Source organism: Apodemus sylvaticus, chromosome 12 (assembly GCF_947179515.1).
Source record: "Apodemus sylvaticus chromosome 12, mApoSyl1.1, whole genome shotgun sequence".
Taxonomy (NCBI): domain Eukaryota; kingdom Metazoa; phylum Chordata; class Mammalia; order Rodentia; family Muridae; genus Apodemus; species Apodemus sylvaticus.
The window spans coordinates 78,653,040-78,673,662 of NC_067483.1; the positions used below are offsets into that span (position 1 = coordinate 78,653,040).

The window sequence follows — 20,623 nt, forward strand, 5'->3', positions numbered from 1 at the left end:
TTCTATTAATAAATGCCTAGGCCAAAAGCTCTGGCTCATTCCCTGACTAGCTTGTAACTTATTTAATCCATTTAAACTATTCTGTGTCTACCACTTGGCTAGTTACCTCTTTAGTCCTGGCCTGCTTTTCTTCCAGTCTCCTCAGTGTCTCCCACAAATCTCATGAATATCTCTGTGTCTCCTTTTGTTCTCTATTCTTCCAGAATCTTCTCTCTTTCTGCCAGCGTTCCACCTCTTATTTTCTGTCTCAGCTTATTGGCCATTGCTTTTTATTGACAGGTGATTCTTATAAGAGATTCTCTCCACACTGAACTTCCTCCTAGCCAGGGCAGGGGGTGAAGCAGGGAGAGTTCAAGAGAAAAGCATGAGAAAACAGCTTGAGTAGAGAAAGCCATAAAATGCTGGTATCTCTGGGATTTGGCTAGGAGGTAGCAAGATTTAGAGGACCGAAATAGAGAATACCGCTCAGTGTTGTGCCATTAAGTCTTGATAAATAAATTTAATAGTCCAGTCTCAATTATTTGGAAGCTAGCTGGGTAAGAGGAAAACTTTAACACTTTTTTTTTTTTTTTTTTGGATTTTGGTTTTTTGGAGACAGGGTTTCTCTGTGTAGCCCTGGCTATCCTGGAACTCACTCTATAGACCAGGCTGGCCTCGAACTCAGAAATCCGCCTGCCTCTGCCTCCCAGAGTGCTGGGATTACAGGTGTGCGCCACCACCGCCCGACATTTAACACACTTATTAAAAAGCCACTAACACTATGTTACTGATTTTTTATTATATTTCAATGGATGCCTATGTACGTGTGTATGTGTAAGTGTGTGTGAACCATGGTGTGCATGTGGAGATTAGAGGACAATTTTCAGAAGCTGTTGGCTCAGCGGACTAACTTGGGTCACTCAGCTTGGCAGCCAGTTCCTTCACCCACAGTCATCACTGCCTTTTATCTTTGTTGCCGATAGCTCCTAGCACCCTAGAGACAAGGTCTCACAGTGTGTCCCTGACTGGCATCAGCCGCCTCTGCCTCTCGAGTGCTGGGATTAAAGGTGTGTGTCATCTCACTACTGTAGCAGTTTATGACCTTCTGCAGCTCCAGTTTCAGGGAATCTAACATCTTGTCTCTTCAGGCACTAGGCACACATGTGGCACACACACCAATGCAGGCAAACATTTTATATTTGCCATATACACAAAGCAAAAATAATTTTTAAAAAACTGAAACAACTAGAGTAGGCAGAGAGAGTCTTCCCCTTGGGGACAGAAGAGTGCCAATGAGGAAAAAACCCTCTTGAAAACTGGTAAAACTTACTGAGAGAAGGATGGAGACGTTAATTCTAGAACCACGCATGCGTGGCTGGCCCTGGGGTGTGTGTGAGCCATAGTCTTCATATAAACTGATGGGTTCTGCTGGTTGTGGTGGTGCACACCCTTAATCCCAGCGCTCTACAGGCAAAGGCAGGCTGATCGCCTTAGTTCAAGGCCAGTCTGGTCTACACAGTGAATTACAGGACAGCTAAGGTTACAGGATGAGTTTGAGTCAATTTAAAAAAGAAAAGAAAAAAGATGGGTTTTACCAAGCCATTAACACACAGCATACTATATACTTTGTTCATAGCCATTTTCTCCTCATTCCTTGAGTCCCCTTTCCTCCTCCTTGTCCTTTTACACCAAAGTTTTACTGTCATGCTTATTTATATTTAAATCTAGACTCAACATGGGAAAAAATATTTGTTTGAATCTGACTTTTACAAAACAAAAGAATCTTCAGTGTCATTCATCTTCCTGCAAATGAGAGGATTTCATTCTTTTTGACTGAGTAAAATTCCATTCCCTTTAGCCATTCATCTGTTGATGGACATTAGGCTAAATCCAAAACATAAATATTGTGACTAGTGCTACAACAAATGAACATGGATGCACAAGCATCTCCCGACTAGGCTAACTTAGATTCCTTTAGAGATCAAGAGTGATCTACCTAGATCATAGACTATATATCTTTTAACAATATTTATGTAATGTGTGTATGTGCACATGTATGCAGGGGGCCCTTAGAGGCCAGTCGGGTGTGCCAGATCCTCTGAAGCTGGAACTGATGTCAAAAGTGTTCTAGAATTAAGTCTCTCAACTGTTTAGCCATCTTTTCAGTTCCTCATAAGACAAACACACACACACACACACACACACACACACACAGTAGCAGATGCCTTTAATCCCAGAACTCCAGAGGCTGAGGGCAGGTGAATCTCAATCTAGTTGTTGTCTCAAAAAACAAAAGCAAAAAAATCAAACAAACCAAACAACAACAACAAATCCTCTATATGGATTTTTTTTTTTTTTTTTTTTGGAGACAAAGGTCTCTCCCACCCTAATCGCCATGTGTGCATTCTCTTTCACTACAACATTAGGGTTTTTAAAAAACAACAAACAAACAAAACCCCAAAAAGACAAGCACCAAACCCCAGGGTTTCTGTGTAGTTCTGGCTGCCCTGAGCATTGTTTTCCAGCCCACTTGTCCGTTTCCTTGGTAACCGTCATTCTACCTTGGATACGCTGACAAAAGGTCTTGCTAAGGTACAGCCCAGCCACCAGGGAGGCTCAGGTTACCTCAAATTCATTCTTTTCCTTTCCTCTTTCTTTCCTTCCTTCTTTCCTCTTGTTTGAGGCAGGGTTTATCCATGTAGCTCTGGGTGTCCTGGAACTCACTCTGTGGACCAGGCTGGCCTTGACTCAGAGATCTGCCAGTTTCTGCCTCCTGAGCACTGAAACTAAAGGTATGCACCACCTACTGGTGAAAACCTTCCTTTCTTTTAAATTCTCCCCTCACAATTAACACCGAGAAAGGGGCTTTTTACTTTAGACTTTTTACAACTGGGTCTGGCTGATCTCATTAAATAGGTCCAGGTTTGCCTCAAATCGCATCCTTCCACTTCTTGAATGCTGGGATTACAAACTTTAGTTAGGTGCCTGGCCACAAAACTGTTTTTATACATTGTATCTTTCCACTTGGATCTGGTTGTTACCCTATACATCTCCGTATCAGCTTTCTCCAAGTTTACCTAGTGACCTTTCTTTCTTCCACATTCCGATCCACACATTTTAGTCCACATCTTACTTCATCGGTTACATTTGATACTTTAAACACGTTTCCTTGATACTTTTCTTCCGGTCGGTGTCTCCTCATTGTCCTATTTTCTGCTTCCTTCCCTCATCTCACCCCTCGAATGCACGCAGCCTCCTCTTTAGGCCATTGTTCTCTCTTATGGCTCCAAGAACTCTGAATAGGTACGCAAGTACACTTAAAACTTTATTGGTTTCAAACCACAGTAAATCATATTTACTTGCCTAAAAGATATCCCGCAGATCTCTCTTAGACTAAAAATAACGTAACTCAGTTATTCAAGTCAGTACATTCATATCTCCTTATCCATCACACGTCTTCCTACCTACACATCACCACCGGCTCTTCCTTAGCTTTAGCTTCATAACTGATCTCTCTCCCTACCCAGCCCCACTGCCCAGGGACTGAACGCCAGGCCTAAGTGTGCTAAGAACACATTCTCCCACAGTGCTAACATCCTAGCAGTCTTCTTCGCTTCAACTAAGCCCAAATTGGTCTCCATCTCCAGGGCTCAAACAATCCTCCTGCCTCAGGCTCCAGGCCAGAACTAACATGCTTAGAGCTGGCAAGCTGTGATCTCTCTACAATACAAACATAATTGTTCACACCTCTGCTCGGACCCTTCTAAGCCTCTCCAACTACCCTTAGGATAAAATAAATTTGCAAGGCCTTGCATCACCGGGTCCCTCCCTATCTTACAGACCTCTGTATTACCTTCTCCTTTAGCCACATCAGGCTGTTGGCAGCTCCAGAACATTCTTGAGCCTATCCCACCTCAACCCCCAATTCAATTCTCAACAGTCCTTCACGAGTCAGCAGAGGCGACTTTTCGACAGGAAATGGGAACTCGAAAGGTAAATATTGAAGGGATGAATTCCGACAGAATCTGAGAAGCGCTGCAGTAAGGTCCAGGTTTCAGGACGTCTGGGTGACAGGAAGTTCAAAGCAAAGGTTAACTCCAGATCTTGAACTTTCACCTAAGTTCACCGGGCAGCCCGACTCCGGAACTATTCCGCCCTTATGCATCATGGCTGCCAGTCCCACTCTCCCAAGGGCCTTCAAGTCCGATACCAGCCAGGTCTGGCGCCACCAAGGCTTCCATATACAAATACGTTAGGTCTCCACTTCTTAGAACCTCCCCGCCGCCGCCGTTAGGAAAGCCCTGCGTTGCCAGCTTGCCCCTAAGCAAGATGGCTGCCAGTCTCCAGTCTCTCCTCCCGGCGTGAAGCCATCCACTCCCCGCTTAATGCCGCTGCCAGGCTGCCCTCACCTAGTATGGCTACTCCGCTCATGCCTCGTTATGGTCTCGAAGCCGACACTAACCGGCCAGGTTCCGGGAGGCGCTGTGCAGGATGCAGCCACCCCCGCCCGGCCCTCCCCTCCCCCACGCCCGCGGCGGCGGCGGCGGAGGCGGCGGCGGCTGGAGCCCGGATGCGGAGCCGTGAGCCAGGCCCCGGAGAGCAGCGCGGATGGATCCAACATGGCGGCGCCAAGCCTGAGCCGAGAGTGAGGCGGCGGGGCGGCCGGCGTGGGGAGGGGGAGTCGAGTGGGACGGGGCGGGGCCGGGCGGGGCCGCGAAGGGCTTGGGGAAGGAAAGTGAAGGGGGAGGCGGTGGCGACGTCCAGCCCGAGAACCTCCGGAGAGGGAGGTGACGGGACGCTGCGAGGTGGGGGAGGGGAGCGGCCGAGGGGGGCGTGCAGGGGAGATGGCAACTGTGGGAGAGGGCAGGGGTCGGGGCGCACGAGTGCGAGCATGGGGAGGGGCGTAAACAAGGGCCCGGGCTGGGCCAGGCCGGGGGCATTAAAGAGGCCGAGGTGGGGAGTGGGGCTGCGAGCCAGCGCTTGAGAGGGGTAGGAGCAGGACGGGGAGGCCGAGGGTGTGGAGGGGAAGGGGGCTTGTGGCATGTGGTCGCAGGGAGGACTGGACTCCCGTGAGCGCTGTTGTGAGGACGTGGGAGGCTGGTGGGGGGGGGGTTGTTGAATTGGACTTGAGACGTTTGCTGGAGGGAGGTTTTCAAAGTGTTCAAATTGGAAGCGGAAGGGCCTAGGGGAGAATTTGGGTGGGAGAGAAGGGAAGGGGAAAGGGGGGCTCGGGGACTGGAGAGAGTGGAGATGTGACGGGGTAACGGAGAAAGTGAGAGACCCGGAGGAAAGTTTGGAAGGAAGGGGGAGTAGGGCAGTGGAGCTGCGCGGATGATAGAGGCTTTGGGGGTTTCCCTTGCCCCTGTGGAAGGCAGCGGAGTTAAGCAGTATCAGTTGCAGCCAATTTTAATTGCCAGGCGCTTAGCTTTTAATAGGGTGGGAAGGGCAGAAAGGAATGGTCATGTGGGTTTGGAGAATTGGGGTTGAATGAGGGTTCAACCGGATTTGCTTTCCAAAACACTGTCTTGCTTACTGCTTCCTTGTTTTTCCTGGTTACAAATAGGGAGATTAGTAAAGCACTTTTCTAGGTTTTTTTTTTTTTTTCAATTAGCATTACAAGAACGGGGAAAGAGACTTTTCTGGAGCTTTATGTACTAAGGTGGAGGCTCTGGTAGCCCGAGGAGGAAATAGAAGAGACAGACTGGCATTTAGATAATCAGGCTAATTAAATATGCTCACCTTTACAGACCCTTCCTTTGCTCCCCTTCTAGGAGGGGAGGAGGTGTCAATATGCATATTTAGAAAAAAAAAACCAAACGTTTCCTACCGGAGTGTAGAAGTGAGTGGATGTTGCCTTAGTGTTCATTTTGTTCTCATTGTGTGCTGAAGGAAGAGGTGAGGCTGGAGTTTGATTCTGGCCTCGGTGAGGCTCGGTGATGAGAAGGAAGAGTTTTCTTTGGCTGTACCTTTGCTCCTCCAGTTCCCCCTTAGCACTCCTGTTGTAAGAAACTAGATAAAGCCAGGCAGTGGTGGCCCACGCCTTTAACCCCAACACATGGGAGGCAGAGGCAGGCGGATTTCTGGGTTCAAGGCCAGCCCATAGTGAGTTCCAGGACAGCCAGGGCTATACAGAGAGACCCTATCTCAAAAAACCAAAGGGGGAAAAAAAAGAAGAAAGAAAGAAACTAGTTGGAATATGGAATTGAGGAAGGCGAGACGGTATCAGGGTGATGGTTTATTCCCAGAAGTGGTTGACTTGGGACCTTTCTTGCTATGATTGAGAGTGGAAATTTGGGGGGGGGGGGTGATGCTATATTGTGAATTGTGATGCAGAGAAGGGGACTTTGGTATGTTTGAGGTCTCTTTAGTTTGGAATAGTTCGGTCAATGAAATGACGCTAGGCTTAGATGACTTTCTTTTTTTTTTTTTTTGGCACTACTAACTGTGAACCTTTGAGGTTTCAAAATAAAGCTTGAAATTTTGCTCTTTTACCCTCCCCCTTATTTGTTTTTGTTTTTGTTTTTCTGCTGGCTTTGAAACTTGTGCTAGGAAGAGCCCTGGGAAATTAAGTTTCTCGCAAAGGTAAGTCTGGAACTTTTTCTTGTTTGTACACAGTGGGAGGAAATGGGAACGGTATGCGATGCATCGGGGTAGAGCCTACTTAACCAGGTAGATGCTAGGGGAAGGACTTCACTCCCTCTGCGGGTCCATTAAGGTTTGTTGCAGTCACTGCTCAGGTAACTGGAGAAAGATAGGAGGAGGGGAAAGAGGGGATATTAAGTGTCCTGGGACAAGGTCCCAGCTTTGGTTTGCTGTTGTCTAGCCTTCTGGTCAGCTCTGAGTGAAACATGTTTAACATATGGGAAGCTGTATTCTTGCACATTGTCTATGAAATATTTCCTGTGATGGCTGAGGTGCTTCAGAGAGAAGGCTTTTTTCCTAGTTTACTGTCTCTTCCAGCTGTTTAGAGTTCTTGGGGGATTTTTTTTTTTTTTTTGAAAACACACTATGTAATTCTGCCTTCCAGATCAATTTGCTTCCTCTTTCCTGGTCCCATCAGCAAGGAAGCCCTTCATGAGCTCTTAGCTCTCTTCAGGTTTGCCCTGGTAGTTTTTGCTTCAAAATTCAAGCTGTCTGTCGTTTTTGTAAGACAGGTTCTCGCTGTGGCTAGCCTATAATTTGCTATGTAGACCAGGCTGGCCTCAAACTCACAAGAGATCCATCTGCCTCTGCCTCCCAAGTGTGGGGATGGAAAGGATGTGCCACTACACCTGGCTGTTGTCATTTTTTTTTTTTTTTAAAGTTCTTCCACATGACTTTCTGGTAAGGGCTTTTGAGAGAGTCAGATATTTCTTTCTTTTTTTTTTTTTTTCTTTTTCTTTTTTTGGGTTTTTTGAGTTAGGGTTTCTCTGTGTTGCCCTGGCTGTCCTGGAACTCACTCTGTAGACCAGGCTGGCCTCGAACTCAGAAATCTGCCTGTCTCTGCCTCCCAAGTGCTGGGATTACAGGTGTGTGCCACCATGCTCGGCCAAATATTTCTTTTTTTCTTATAAAATTATAGATGTTATTCCTGTTAGAAGTTAGACTGCCATTTTCATTTCAAGATCATTCTTCTACACATTTCTTTGCTTCCCTAAGTCAAAGTACTTTAAATAGTTAGGATTGGCTGGGCGGTGATGGTGCACGCCTTTAATCCCAGCACTTGGGAGGCAAAGGCAGGTGGATTTCTGAGTTCAAGGCTGGCCTGGTCTCCAGAGTGAGTTCCAGGACAGCCAGGGCTATACAGAGGAACCCTGTCTCGGGAAAAAACCAACAACAAAAAAGTTAGGCTTGTCATTTCTGGATGGGAGGATCTAGACTGCTCAGGCACAGAAATGCACTAGAGAGCAACCTATCAAGAAGAAACCTTCAGGTGCATGTAGAAGCTCTTACTGCTTCACACCTCACTAAAGGAAAATGGATCACACTGTACTCCAGGAAATACAGCAGTCCTTCAGAATCTAGGATTTTTCTGTGCCGGGATGTAGCTTGGTGAGAGCACTTACGTGCTTAAACCCAAGGCCCCAGCTATATCCCTAGTACAAAACACACGTGCACATTAGTATTTGAACTAGAGCGAGAGCGACGACATTCAGTGGATCAGTATATTTGTTTATAGTTGCGGAGGGTTTGGTTTGGTTTGGTTCTAGGGTCTCACTGTGTAGACCAGGTTGGTTTTGAATGAAGAGATCCACCTGCCTCTGCTTAGCAGGTGCTGGGATTTAAAGTCGAGTGCCACCCTTTCCTGCTTGCTGCTGTTTTTTTGTTTTTTGTTTTTTGACTTAGTCGAAGGCTTAGAAGGTGCTTTACAAACTGAGCCATCTCTCTCTGGCCCCATGTTTATACTTTAAGGTGTTTTTGTTTTTGTTTTTTTCTGAGACAGGGTTTCTCTGTGTAGCCCTGGTTGTCCTGGAACTCACTCTGTAGACCAGTCTGGCCTCGAACTCAGAAATCCACCTGCCTCTGCCTCCCAAGTGCTGGGATTGAAGGTGTGCACCACCACTGCCTGGCTTTCACTGCTGTTTTTGTCTCTTGGTATTTAGCAGTATTTGAGATGACCACACGTGAGTTCTTTCTCATCTGTTTGGAGGAGCACATCCTCTCTGTGGCGATATATTACATCTAGGAGTGCCGTGTCTAGGCTGAGCTCCCTGGCCACCAAAAGCTGAGTATAATTCTCTTTAAGAGGAAGTTGGTGATGTTCTTTTCATCCTGAAGTTAGATTCTTAGAAACCCCGGCTGGGTTGCTGAGTTAACTCACAATCCTGGATGATAATTAAGTGGGAGCCTGCCTATCAGCCAGCCTCTTGACATTATTTTGGGAGACATTATTTGGGAAATGCCTGTTTCTGTATTTTGGTTCAGTAAATGGTGTAAGTCTGATTAGTGACCTAACAAGGAAGGGCCTGCTATCTAGTCTTGTTTTGGGACTTTATAAATGGCACCAAAGATCATTTGTGTTTGTCTTGAAGTTGGCATTTTTCTTATTCCCACGGAACTCCATTGAACTGGGTCAAAGTAGCCCTGGGCTGGATGGAGAGGAGGGAGTATGTGTGTCTGCCACCTGCCCTTCACCTGAAGGGCAGCGGCAGGAGATGGAGGGGCACTGCTGGGGTGAGACGATTGTCTTTGTGATAGCTGCAGTCATTACTTAGGTGAGCCTGTGTCTGACCGGCCCTCCTTTGCTTCTAGAATAAGATTGGATTGTTTCGGGGTGAAGAAGCCTCACAGCTTCCTTCTGTGGATCTGATGAGGAAAGTGACATGTGCCCTTTTGAGCCTTCATCGTGTTTCACTTAAAATAGGATTCCTTAACTACTAGAGACATTTTGGTCCTGATATATTTGTTGTTAGTAATTATCCTGTGCTTTCTTTATATGATGTGTAGCAGTACCCTGGCCTTATTATATGCTGGTAGTGTAACTCCCTTTCCACAAATCTTGACAATCAAAACTGTCTCTGGTCATTGTCACACGTCCCCTGGCAGAGCAAATTGCTCCAGGTGGAGAACCACTGACCTAGAAGCTCTGATGATTCCTAGTGCCTTGGATGGTCTGGCCTGGGATCTAGAACTTAACAGTGACTCTTTCTCTCCCTGTCAAGTGAAAGGGGTTAATTCTCAGAGGATTGAGACCTATTGCAGAATTACATTGATTATATAATTAGGACTATAGTGTTTTCCTTTATTTTGCCTCATTTTCTAGGGACAGAGTATGTGTGTGGGGGGTGGTTTTTCTTAATTGCTTGGGTTTTAAGGACACTTTGAATTAGGGAAACCAAGCAACAATCTGCTCTTCTGATTGGTTGGATATGAAACCTGCCCATCTGTTATCCCTGGGATCCTTATAATCAGCAGCTGGCTGGAGGGCACAGGTGGGCAGGAACGACTGGAAAGTGCAGGGTTCTAAGGGAGCTCGCTTCTCTCCCACTGCCCACCTGAGTAAGAAGGGCTTTTTCCTCAGCAACCCCATTTCTGCCGAGTGACAGCAGGTGACATGAGAGGAAGAGACAAGGAAACCAGTGTCTGGTGATGATTTTCTCAATTGTTTTCCGTACTTTGGGTGAGGTACCTGGGCTTTTAAAACTACATGTGGGTCATATTTATTTTTTACATGGGATTTTTCCTCCCTGTCCCCAGAGGAGAATTGAAGAGTTTCTTTGTGCGTTTCTTGTTGGCTTACTGTGGGAGAAAGGACCAGGCTCTACTGCTTCTCGGCTAACTCACCATCATGGCTCCTTTGAAGGAGCTTACCATTCTGTTCTCTCTTTGGTACTAGAAATGGAATCCAGGGCTGGAGAGATAGCTCAGCGGTTAAGAGCACTGACTGCTTTTCCAAAGGTCCTGAGTTCAAATCCCAGCAACCACATGGTGGCTCACAACCATCTGTAATGAGATCTGACACCCTCTTCTGGTGGGTCTGGAGACAGCTACAGTGTACTTACATATAATAAATAAATAAATTTAAAAAAAAAAAGAAAAAGAAAAAGAAATGGAATCCAAGGCCACTGTGAGCATTGCTCTACCACTGTTATTTCCAAAGTTTGTCTTTTCTTTCTTTTTTTTTTTTTTTTTAAAGATTTATTTATTATGCCAGGCAGTGGTGATGTACGCCTTTAATCCCAGCACTTGGGAGGCAGAGGCAGGTGGATTTCTGAGTTCGAGGCCAGCCTGGTCTACAGAGTGAGTTCCAGGACAACCAGGGCTACACAGAGAAACCCTGTCTCAAAAAAAAAAAAAAAAAAAAAAATCCAAAAAAACAAACAAGCAAGCAAACAAAAAACCCCAAGATTTATTTATTGTGTTTATTGTGTTTATTTGAGTACTCAGTCACTCATTCACTGGCTTCAGACATCCCAGAAGAGGGCATCAGATCCCATTACAGATGGTTGTGAGCCACTATGTGGTTGCTGGGAACTGAACTGAGGACTTCTGGAAGACCAATCAGTGCTCTTAACCGCGGAGCCATCTCTCCAGCCCCCAAAGTTTTTCAGCTTAGCCAGTATCTTCATGTATAAAGTGGTCAGAACACCATCTTGTTGAATAGGGTGGTTTGGTGTGAGTAGTTTTCTGTGGTATGGAGACAGCTCTGACTAGCCAGAATATATGCAGGGTTACTGAATATTGAGTGTGTTTCTGTGCACACTCTACACCTGCTCCATTCTGAGACAGGTTTCACTATAGAACTCAGACTGGCCTTGTGTTTGTTATCTGTCTCAGCCTTCCTAATTCGGGGTTATAGGCATGCACATGCACCACCATGCATGGCTTACATATAAGCATACACATGCGCCACCGTGCATGGCTTACATATAAGCATACGCATGGACCACCGTGCATGGTTCGCATGCTTCTTTTGGGTAGATCCCCTCTTACTCTTGGACTCTGATAACTTTGGTTTTCAACTGGTGTTGCTTGTATTGCCCTCCTGGAAATTAAGTTTAGTTCTCAACAACAGGCTGCTGCTGTGGCTGCCTGCTGCTAAGTATTATGACTATAAAGATGACTTTGATTTAGCACTACTATATGAATTGTACAGGATCTAAATAATTTTAGTATACTGATATAAAAGAAACATAGTTTTCCATAAGAGCATAGAAGAGGACCACTTAAGTCATCCTTGGAGATAGAAAGTTGACCCCCTGCCCCTTTCTAAGATAGTCTTAGTAGCTGTCCTCAAACTCATTGAGATATGCTGCCTCTGCTTTTGATTAGTGGGATAAAGGGCTTTCTTTCTTTCTTCATTTCTTCCTTTCTTTGCTTGCTTTTTTTTTTTTTTTTTTTTTTTTGCATACAGGGTTTCTTTGTATAGTCCTGGCTGTCTATAGACTAGGCTGGCCTCGAACTCATAGAGCTGGGATTAAAGGCATTTGCTACCACCACCCAGAGTGAGTTGGGTCTTCTGAGTTAGCCATCTGAAAGAGAGAGGCTTATAGGGATATGAAATAGACAGAGGAGAAAGGGAATTGAGGCAAAGGGAATAGCCTGGAGAAAAGTATAGAGGAATGAATGAAGTACATAGTAAGTGTAAACTCTAACCAATTGAATAGTTGGGAAACTAGTGGTTAATAACAGCTAAAATGTGTGGTAGATGAGGAAGGCAGGCTGCTCTGGAAGGCTGGGTAGACGATTGGAACTTGAAGTCTTCTTACAGGTGAAGAGCAGGTTCCTCCTCCCTTGTATCTTCAGCTCAGTTTTTCTTTTAGTTTTTTTTTTTTTTTTTTTTTTTTTTTTTTGGTTTGTTTGTTTGTTTGTTTCTTGAGCTAGGGTTTCTCTGTATATCCCTGGCTGTCCTGGAACTCACTCTGTAGACCAGGCTGGCCTCGAACTTAAAAATTCTGCCTGCCTCTGCCTCCTAAGTGCTGGGATTAAAGGCGTGCACCACCACTGCCAGCCCTTTTTTTCCTCTCTCTCCCTCCCTCCTCCCCACCCCACCCCCCTACACACACAAACACACACACACACACACACACACACACACACACACACACACACACACACGGTTTTTCATTTTAGCAGTTAACTGTGGGGATAGGTTTTAGGTTAAGACTGAGGATGACAGGCTGGGTGTGATGGCGCCCACCTTTAATCCTAGTGCTAAGGATACAGAGGCAGGCAGAGCTTTATGAGTTGGAACCAGCCTGGTTTACATAGAGAGTTCCAGGACAGCCAGGGCTACATGAAGAAACTCTGTCAAAAAAACCTCACTGTTCCCCCAAAACTATTGATGGTGGTTGTGCATGCCTGTGACCCTATCATTCAGGAGGCTCAGGCTGGATGACCCAAAGTTCAGTGCCTGCTTAGGTTATATAGCAAGTTAAGGCCAGTCTGGGCTACATCTTGAGATCTTGTGTCAAAAATGAAAAAATGAAAAGTTTTCAGGAGCTGGTGAGATGGCTCAGCAGGTTTAGGCACTTGTTACCCAGCCTGATTTTCATCCCTGGGACCCATTCAGTGGGAAGAGAGAACTGACCCCTGAAAGGTGTCCTCTGACACCACACATGCACTGTGTACATCCAACACACGGATATATGTACACACACAAAGTAAGTAAATGAAATAAAAATTTAAAAAATAGAGTCAGCTGCAGTAGTGCAGTTGAGACAGCTATTAAATCCAAACCTTGGCAGTGACTGTGAGGTAAAAGGAGGGGCACATTTCCGAAACACTGTGTGCTGCAGGAGGAATTAAGAACGGACTGCACGCCTGTAATCCCAGCACTCTGGGAGGCAGAGGCAGGCGGATTTCTGAGTTCAAGGCCAGCCTGGTCTACAGAGTGAGCTCCTGGACAGCCAGGGCTATACAGAGAAAAACCCTGTCTCGAAAAAAACCAAATCAAAAAAAAAAAAAGAAAGAAAGGACTGAGCGGCTGGGCTGTGGTGGTGCTTGCCTTTAATCCCAGCACTTGGGAGGCAGAGGCAGGCGGATTTCTGAGTTCAAGGCTAGCCTGGTCTACAAAGTGAGTTCCAGGCCAGCCAGGACTACACAGAGAAACCCTGTCTCATAAACAAACAAATAAATAAATAGATAGATAGATAGAACGGACTGAAGGCTGGGGTTGTGGTCAGGGTGGAATGGACCTCCATGCAGTACTGCAGGTGTGAATGACTGTAAAGTGAAGGTGAAAGCTGTTAGCTCTAGATGATAGGCTGATGACATTGCATGGGGTATTTGTGAATCAAGCACTGGGCTGTGATTGGTCTTTGACAAGGGTTTGTTATATGCCATCTGTAGGGAGTGTTAGTTAGGTTTTGCTTTGTGTTTATATTGTGTTTTTGGGACCCTAAGGTCAAACTGGACTCAGACTCGCGACCTTCCTGTTCTGTGAGCTGAGATTATGGCATGTGCCGCTATAGTCACTCGCCACTGAACCTTGGAAGTTAAGGTCACATAGCTAAAGTCTAATGACACAATCAGAATTTAAGCTAGTTCTAACTAGTGACTTAAAACCGTTCACCTGAGTAGCAGGGTGCTGGTGGCGCACACCTATAATCCCAGCACTTGGGAGGCAGAGGCAGGCGGATTTCTGAGTTCGAGGCCAACCTGGTGACAGAGTGAGTTCCAGGACAGCCAGAGCTACACAGAGAAATCCTGTCTTGAAAAACCAAAAAGAAAAAAGAAAAAAGAAAAAAAAGCAAAACAAACCATAGGAAGGAAGGAAAGAGGGAGGGAGGGAGTGAAAGGAAGGAAGAGAGAAGAAAAGCCAACCAGCCAAGTGTGGGGGTGTGTGCCTTTACTCCCAGCACTCAGAGGGCAGAAGCAAGCAGATCTCTTGAGTTTGAGGCCATCCTGGACATAGTTCTAGGACAGTCAGATTTACATAGTGAGAGCCTGTCTTAAAAAATAAAATAAAAATAAAGAGAAAAAACAAATGGAACTACTTAGGAATGGGAAAAAGTAGTTTTCTTTTGTTAGTTTCTTTGTTTTGTTTTTGTTTTGTTTTAATATTTACTTATTTACTTAATGCATGTGAGTACACTGTTGGTGTCTTCAGACACACCAGAAGAGGGCATTGGATCCCATTACAGATGGTTTTCAGCCACCATGTGGTTGCTGGCAATTGAACTTTGGTCCTCTGGAATAGCAGTCAGTGCTCTTAACCACTGAGCCATCTCTCCAGCCCCTCTTTGGTTAGCTTTTAAAAAAAGATTTAAAATGGTTTGAGACAAGGTCTCACTGTGTAGCTTTGGCTGGCCTGGTACTCATAGAGATCTGCCTTCCTCTGTTTACTGGGATTAAGGCTATATACCACAATTCAAAAAAGAGAATTTTAATTTATTTATTTATTTATTTATTTATTTATTTATTTATTTTTTGGTTTTTCAAGACAGGGTTTCTCTGTATAGCCCTGGCTGTCCTGGAACTCACTCTGTAGACCAGGCTGGCCTCGAAGTCAGAATTCCGCCTGCCTCTGCCTCCCAAGTGCTGGGATTAAGGCTATATACCACCATTCTAAAAAAGAGAATTTTTATTTTTATTTAGTTATGTATGTGACTATTGAGGTCTCAGGCCAGTGGCATCGGATCCCCTCAGAGGTGGAGTTACAGGTGGATGAAGCTAGTCCTGTGGGTGCTGGGAACTGAACTTAGGTCTTCTGGAGGAACAGCTGGTGCTCTTAACCATTAACAGCCCTAACTCCTTTGAGACAGGGCTATGTTATTTAACCCTGGCTGGCCTAAAACTAACTGTGGAACACTAGGTTGCTTTCACACTCACAGAGAGCCTCCTGAGTTCTCAGATCAAAGGGGCACGCTGCTACACCTAGATAGTATTCTGCTACTATATATATTTGTTGTTTCTGGAAGATAGTTTGAATATGTAGACCATGTTGGCCTGGAATCAGATTCTCCTGCCTCAGTCTCCTCAATGCTAGTTACAGGCATGTACCTCTATGCCCAGCAAATCAGGGTTTCAAGGGACTAAAAGCAGTGTTTTGGAGACAGGGTGGTGGTGGCACACGCCTGTAATCCCAGCACCCTGGGAGGCAGAGGCAGGCGGATTTCTGAGTTCAAGGGCAGCTTGGTCTACAGAGTAAGTTCCAGGACAGCCAGGGCTACACAGAGAAACCCTGTCTCAAAAAGACAAAAAAAAAAAAAAAAAAAAAAAAAAAAAACCCAACCAACCAACCTGCCAACAAACAAATCAACTTTGAGACAGTTTCATGTAGCCCAGGTTGGCTTTGATCTTGCCCTGTAGCTGAGGATAGCCTTAAACTCCTGATCCTCCTTGCCTCCACCTCTCAAGCGCTGGGGTGTTAGGCATGCTTTACCAGACTGGCTTACTTTGGTTTTGAGAGAGGGTTTACCTATATATCTCTGGCTGGATGCAATTTGCTGTACCGTCCAGAATGGCTTCAAACTTAGGATAATCCTCCTGCTTCTGGCTCCTGAGTGCTGTAATTATAGGTGTATACTCTCATGCCTAGCTGCAACAGAAACTTCTGACCTATGCAGTACTAGAATCACACGAAGCTTTCTCACTCCAGGAACTGACTGGAGATCCAGTCAGTTTTCCAAGATCCCTTGTAGAATCTAGACTCAGGGTATCATCTGTTGAGTAGGAAGAGCTTTAGCATTGTTTTGTTGTTTGTTTTGCTTTTTTTGTTGTTGTTTTTTGCTTTTTTGAGACAGGGTCTCTGTAGCCCTGACTGTCCTGAAACTCTGTGGTCTACCTGCCTCTGCCTCTTGAGCACTGAGATGGAAGGCATATACCACACATCTAGCACAAACACTTTGTGATATTTAACAAGCATATTAAACATTGTGCTGCGTTAGTAGCATGTTAAGACAATACAGAAAATGGTTGCTACCAGTGCACTGGCTCATGGGATCTTGTCCTGTCTTACAGATCACTGTCGACTGCAGCCGCTGAGCAGAGAGTCTGGAGAGCACTCCATTTCTGAGCCTCTAGCATGGCGGGCCTAAAGAGGCGGGCAAGCCAGGTGTGGCCCGAAGAGCGTGGTGAGCAGGAGCATGGGCTCTACAGCCTGCACCGCATGTTTGACATCGTGGGCACCCACCTGACACACAGAGATGTCCGCGTGCTGTCCTTCCTTTTTGTTGATGTCATTGATGACCATGAACGTGGACTCATCCGAAATGGCCGTGACTTCCTACTGGCCCTGGAGCGCCAGGGCCGCTGTGACGAGACTAACTTTCGCCAGGTGCTGCAGCTACTGCGCATCATTACTCGCCATGACTTGCTGCCCTATGTTACTCTCAAGAAGAGGCGAGCTGGTGAGGCTTATGGGGCCTGGGAACACTTGAATAAGAAAGAGAAACTGTGGGAGGCCAGGAGTGAGAAGTGCAGGGGTCTACAGGGGGCGGTCCTGACCTGGGGAGTGCCTAGGAGAATGGAGATCCTTTGGGAGAAGAAAGAGGGTATTTTTTCTTGAGTGACTTCTTCTCCTTCTGCAGTGTGCCCTGATCTTGTAGACAAGTATCTGGAGGAAACATCAATTCGCTATGTGACCCCCAGAACCCTCAGTGATCCAGAACCGAGGCCTCCCCAGCCCTCTAAAACAGGTGAGAAGATATTACTTGTATTTTCCTAAGAACATTAATCCCATCACATGTGTGGCTGCGCCAACATCAATGAAAAGATGCAGTCTCTCTACATCCACCCCATTAAAACAATCAGAGGCCAGGGAGATGATGCTCAGTCCGTAATGTCTGCCACATGAGCCTGAGGACCTGAATTCAGGTCCCCAACACCAGAGAAAACTGGGGAATAAAAGTTGTAATTTCATGTTGGAGGGCAGAGGCAGGGGCATCCCTGGAGCTCACATATGCAGTCAATCTCAGCACATTGGGGAGCTCAAGACTCAGTGGAAGCCCTTGTCTAAAAAAAGATGGGGAGAGGGTTGGGGAAGACACTTAATGCTGACCTTTGGCCTTCACATGTAGGCACACTTACATATGAACACATCTATGTGAACATGTACATATGCAAATCAGGTGAAATATACTTTGTCTAGGTCTAGTGTTTGCCCTCCTTTTAGGTCACTTTTTAAAAATCAATTTATGTGTATGAGTATACTGTCTGCATGTATACTGAGCCATCTCTCCAGACCCTAGGTCAGTTTTTAAAAAATTATTTCTGTATGTTTGCCTGCATATTTGCATGTGTGCCATGTGTGTACCTGGTACCTGTTGAGGTCAGAAGAGGGTGTCAGATCCCCTCAAACTGTCAGCATCCATGTGGGTGAACCTGGGTTCTCTATAAGAACTACAAGTGCTCTTGACTACTGAGCTGTCGCTGCAGCCCTAACCTTTTTTTTTTTTTTTTTATGAGGCTTCCTGTTTAGCTTGGGTAGGTGTAGGACTCTATATAGGCTGAGTTGGCCTTCCTTCACCTTTTATTTTTTTTAAAGATTTATTTATTTATTACATGTAAGTACGCTGTAGTTGTCTTCAGACACACCAGAAGAGGGCGTCAGATTTCATAACAGATGGTTGTGAGCCACCATGTGGTTGCTGGGATTTGAACTCAGGACCTGTGGAAGAGCAGTCAGTGGTCTTGACCGCTGAGCCATCTCTCCAGCCCTCCTTCACCTTTTTTGTTTTTTGTTTTTGTTTTGTTTTTGAGACAGGGTTTCTCTGTGTAGTCCTGGCTGTCCTGGAACTCACTCTGTAGACCAGGCTGGCCTCGAACTCAGAAATCCCCCTTCCTCTCCCTCCCAAGTGCTGGGATCACAGGTGTGTGCCACCACCGCCCGTCTTTTGTTTTTGTTTTTTTGAGACAGGATTTCTTTGTGGATCCTTGACTGTCCTGGAACTTACTTTGTAGACCTTGAACTCAGAGATTCAATTGCCTCTGCCTCCCTAGTGCTAGGATTAAAGGTGTGTGCCACCACTGCCTGGCCTCCTTCCTTCACCCTTAAGTGCTCGAATGATTGATGTCTCCACCGTACTTAGTGTGTGCCTCCTGCCACCCATTGTTAGGGCTGAATCCAGATCTTCATGAAAGCTTGGCAGACCCTGATCACTGAGCTCTACCCGAGCCTTCGGGTGACATCAGCAGTACTGCTTTTATTCTCATCTAAATGATTCCATCGTGTATTCCAAATGAAGTATTTGAAGTTCTGCTTTTAAAGCCTTGTGTTATCTGTTTACTTTCTGGTCAGTGCCTCCCCACTACCCTGTGGTGTGCTGCCCCACATCGGGTTCTCAAATGTGTAGTAAGCGGCCAGCCCGAGGGAGAGCCACACTTGGGAGCCAGCGAAAACGCCGGAAGTCAGTGACACCGGACCCGAAGGAAAAGCAGACTTGTGGTAAGGAGATTCAAGGATTTTAGAGATGTAGACTTGAGGGAAAATATAAAGAACTCTGTGATTCAGTGCAAGGCAGTTTTTGCAGTTTTCAGTTTGGGTTTAGTTTTCATGAGAACTAGTATCTTTTTGACAATGGTATATTACAATCCTTTTTAGTTACTATTAAATCTTTCAGGGCAGTCTGTAATTCAGTGCAAGGCAGTTTTTGCAGTTTTCAGTTTGGGTTTAGTTTTCATGAGAACTAGTATCTTTTTGACAATGGTATATTACAATCCTTTTTAGTTACTATTAAATCAAAGGAATGCCAACATCATTCTTATATAGGATGAACCAAGTCAAGACAGAGAATTAAAGTAAACTTGAACAACTTTTTAATAAAACGGGTCTATTCTAAGCAAGATGCCCTTTGTGAGTGACCCAAGCATATTCATTGTAGGGCAGCTCATTCATTAAGGCCATATTCATTAAGGCCAGGGCTTCAAGGACACGATGAAGAACTAGTTCTGGGGAGAGGTAAAGAAGCTGCGAGAAGAGGGTCTCTGCTGTTCTCGCTTGCTTTTCTAGCTTTGGTTGTAAACAATCCTTATTCTCAACCATGCTCCTCCTTAACTCTCTCCCAGACATCAGGCTGCGAGTTCGGGCGGAGTACTGCCAGCACGAGACTGCTCTGCAAGGCAATGTCTTCTCCAATAAGCAGGACCCACTTGAGCGCCAGTTTGAGCGCTTTAACCAGGCCAACACTATCCTCAAGTCCCGGGACCTGGGCTCCATCATCTGTGACATCAAGTTCTCTGAGCTCACCTACCTCGACGCATTCTGGCGAGACTACATTAATGGCTCATTATTAGAGGCACTGAAAGGCGTCTTCATCACGGACTCTCTCAAGCAGGCTGTGGGCCACGAGGCCATCAAGCTGCTCGTGAACGTGGATGAGGAGGACTATGAGCTGGGCCGACAGAAACTCCTGAGGAACTTGATGCTGCAAGCATTACCCTGACCTTTCCCTTCTCACCTTTCTGGGGACTGTTCGCTCCGTCACCTCTGGAGCTGACCTACGTTCTGGGGTTTGTTCTCTACCCTTTCCAACCAATCACACCGCCTTTTTTTTTTTTTTTAAAGGAAAAGACAAAGGAAGGTGGAAGTGGTGTCCCTGCCCTCCCTGCAGCCATGTGCCTGGGCTTCCCTGTTTCCTGTTGTCACTTACCCTAGTGTGTGTCTACAGCCACCTTACCACTGAGCCGTAAGACAAGTGTATAGGGACAGAGTCTCTGGAATAGCCCTTGTAAGGGATTGAACACTGCTTTCAGGCGCACTGAGGGGTAATCAATACTTATGGCTTATGAGGGCTCTTAAATTTTGTCTGAAAAACCAAAGGGCTGTGAGTAAAGGAGCTGTGTGGAAGGTGGGACTCTGAAGTGTATTTTGGAAATTAATTACCACCTTCTTCCAAATTATAGAATTTTTTAAAAACAAAGAAACTGTGGCCCTTTGCACTGTCTCCTGGCCTCGGGTGCTGCTCCCCTCTGCCTGTCCTTCATTCCACAGCTTGAAACTCTGCCTGGGATGAATTCCCTCCTGTCCCATCAGATCTGCAGTGCACTCACAGAGGATTGGGCCAGCCTAATTACCCTCCCAACTGCCACACGTGTATGTGTGTGTGTGTGTGTGTGTGTGTGTGTGTGTGTGAGAGAGAGAGAGAGAGAGAGAGAGAGAGAGAGAACACCAGAACACGGATGGAGTCGAGGCTGCTAGCTAGAGCACACTTTCTCTGAGGAGGAGCCGGAGGGGCCAGAGGTGTGATGTTTTCCTTTCCTTTTCAAGTGAAAACCCACTCCA

General features: G+C 45.9%; 1 protein-coding gene across 4 annotated transcripts; it reads left to right on the forward strand.

Moving 5' to 3' along the window:
- The first annotated feature begins 4,527 nt into the window (after positions 1-4,527).
- On the forward strand, positions 4,528-19,905 carry Dedd (death effector domain containing). Of its 4 annotated transcripts, none has more exons than XM_052201301.1 (6): positions 4,537-4,624; positions 6,529-6,561; positions 16,363-16,751; positions 16,932-17,039; positions 18,641-18,787; positions 19,408-19,905. In XM_052201301.1, exons 3-6 carry the CDS (start codon positions 16,427-16,429, stop codon positions 19,782-19,784), a joined length of 957 nt encoding a protein of 318 aa, XP_052057261.1. In that variant the 5' UTR covers positions 4,537-4,624; positions 6,529-6,561; positions 16,363-16,426; the 3' UTR covers positions 19,785-19,905. The 4 variants fall into 4 exon arrangements, with proteins under 4 accessions (XP_052057263.1, XP_052057261.1, XP_052057262.1 ...); XM_052201302.1 differs by lacking the exon at positions 4,537-4,624 and adding an exon at positions 4,700-4,784; XM_052201303.1 differs by lacking the exon at positions 6,529-6,561 and having other exon boundaries at positions 4,528-4,624.
- The last annotated feature ends 718 nt before the right edge of the window (positions 19,906-20,623 follow it).

Excerpts from the sequence above, each read along its gene's own strand:
- Dedd (XM_052201303.1), top strand. The coding sequence starts at position 16,427 with ATGGCGGGCCTAAAGAGGCGGGCAAGCCAGGTGTGGCCCGAAGAGCGT. Across the intron at positions 16,752-16,931 it reads TCTCAAGAAGAGGCGAGCTG|TGTGCCCTGATCTTGTAGAC; the intron begins GTGAGGCTTATG and ends CTCCTTCTGCAG. Across the intron at positions 18,788-19,407 it reads GAAGGAAAAGCAGACTTGTG|ACATCAGGCTGCGAGTTCGG; the intron begins GTAAGGAGATTC and ends ACTCTCTCCCAG.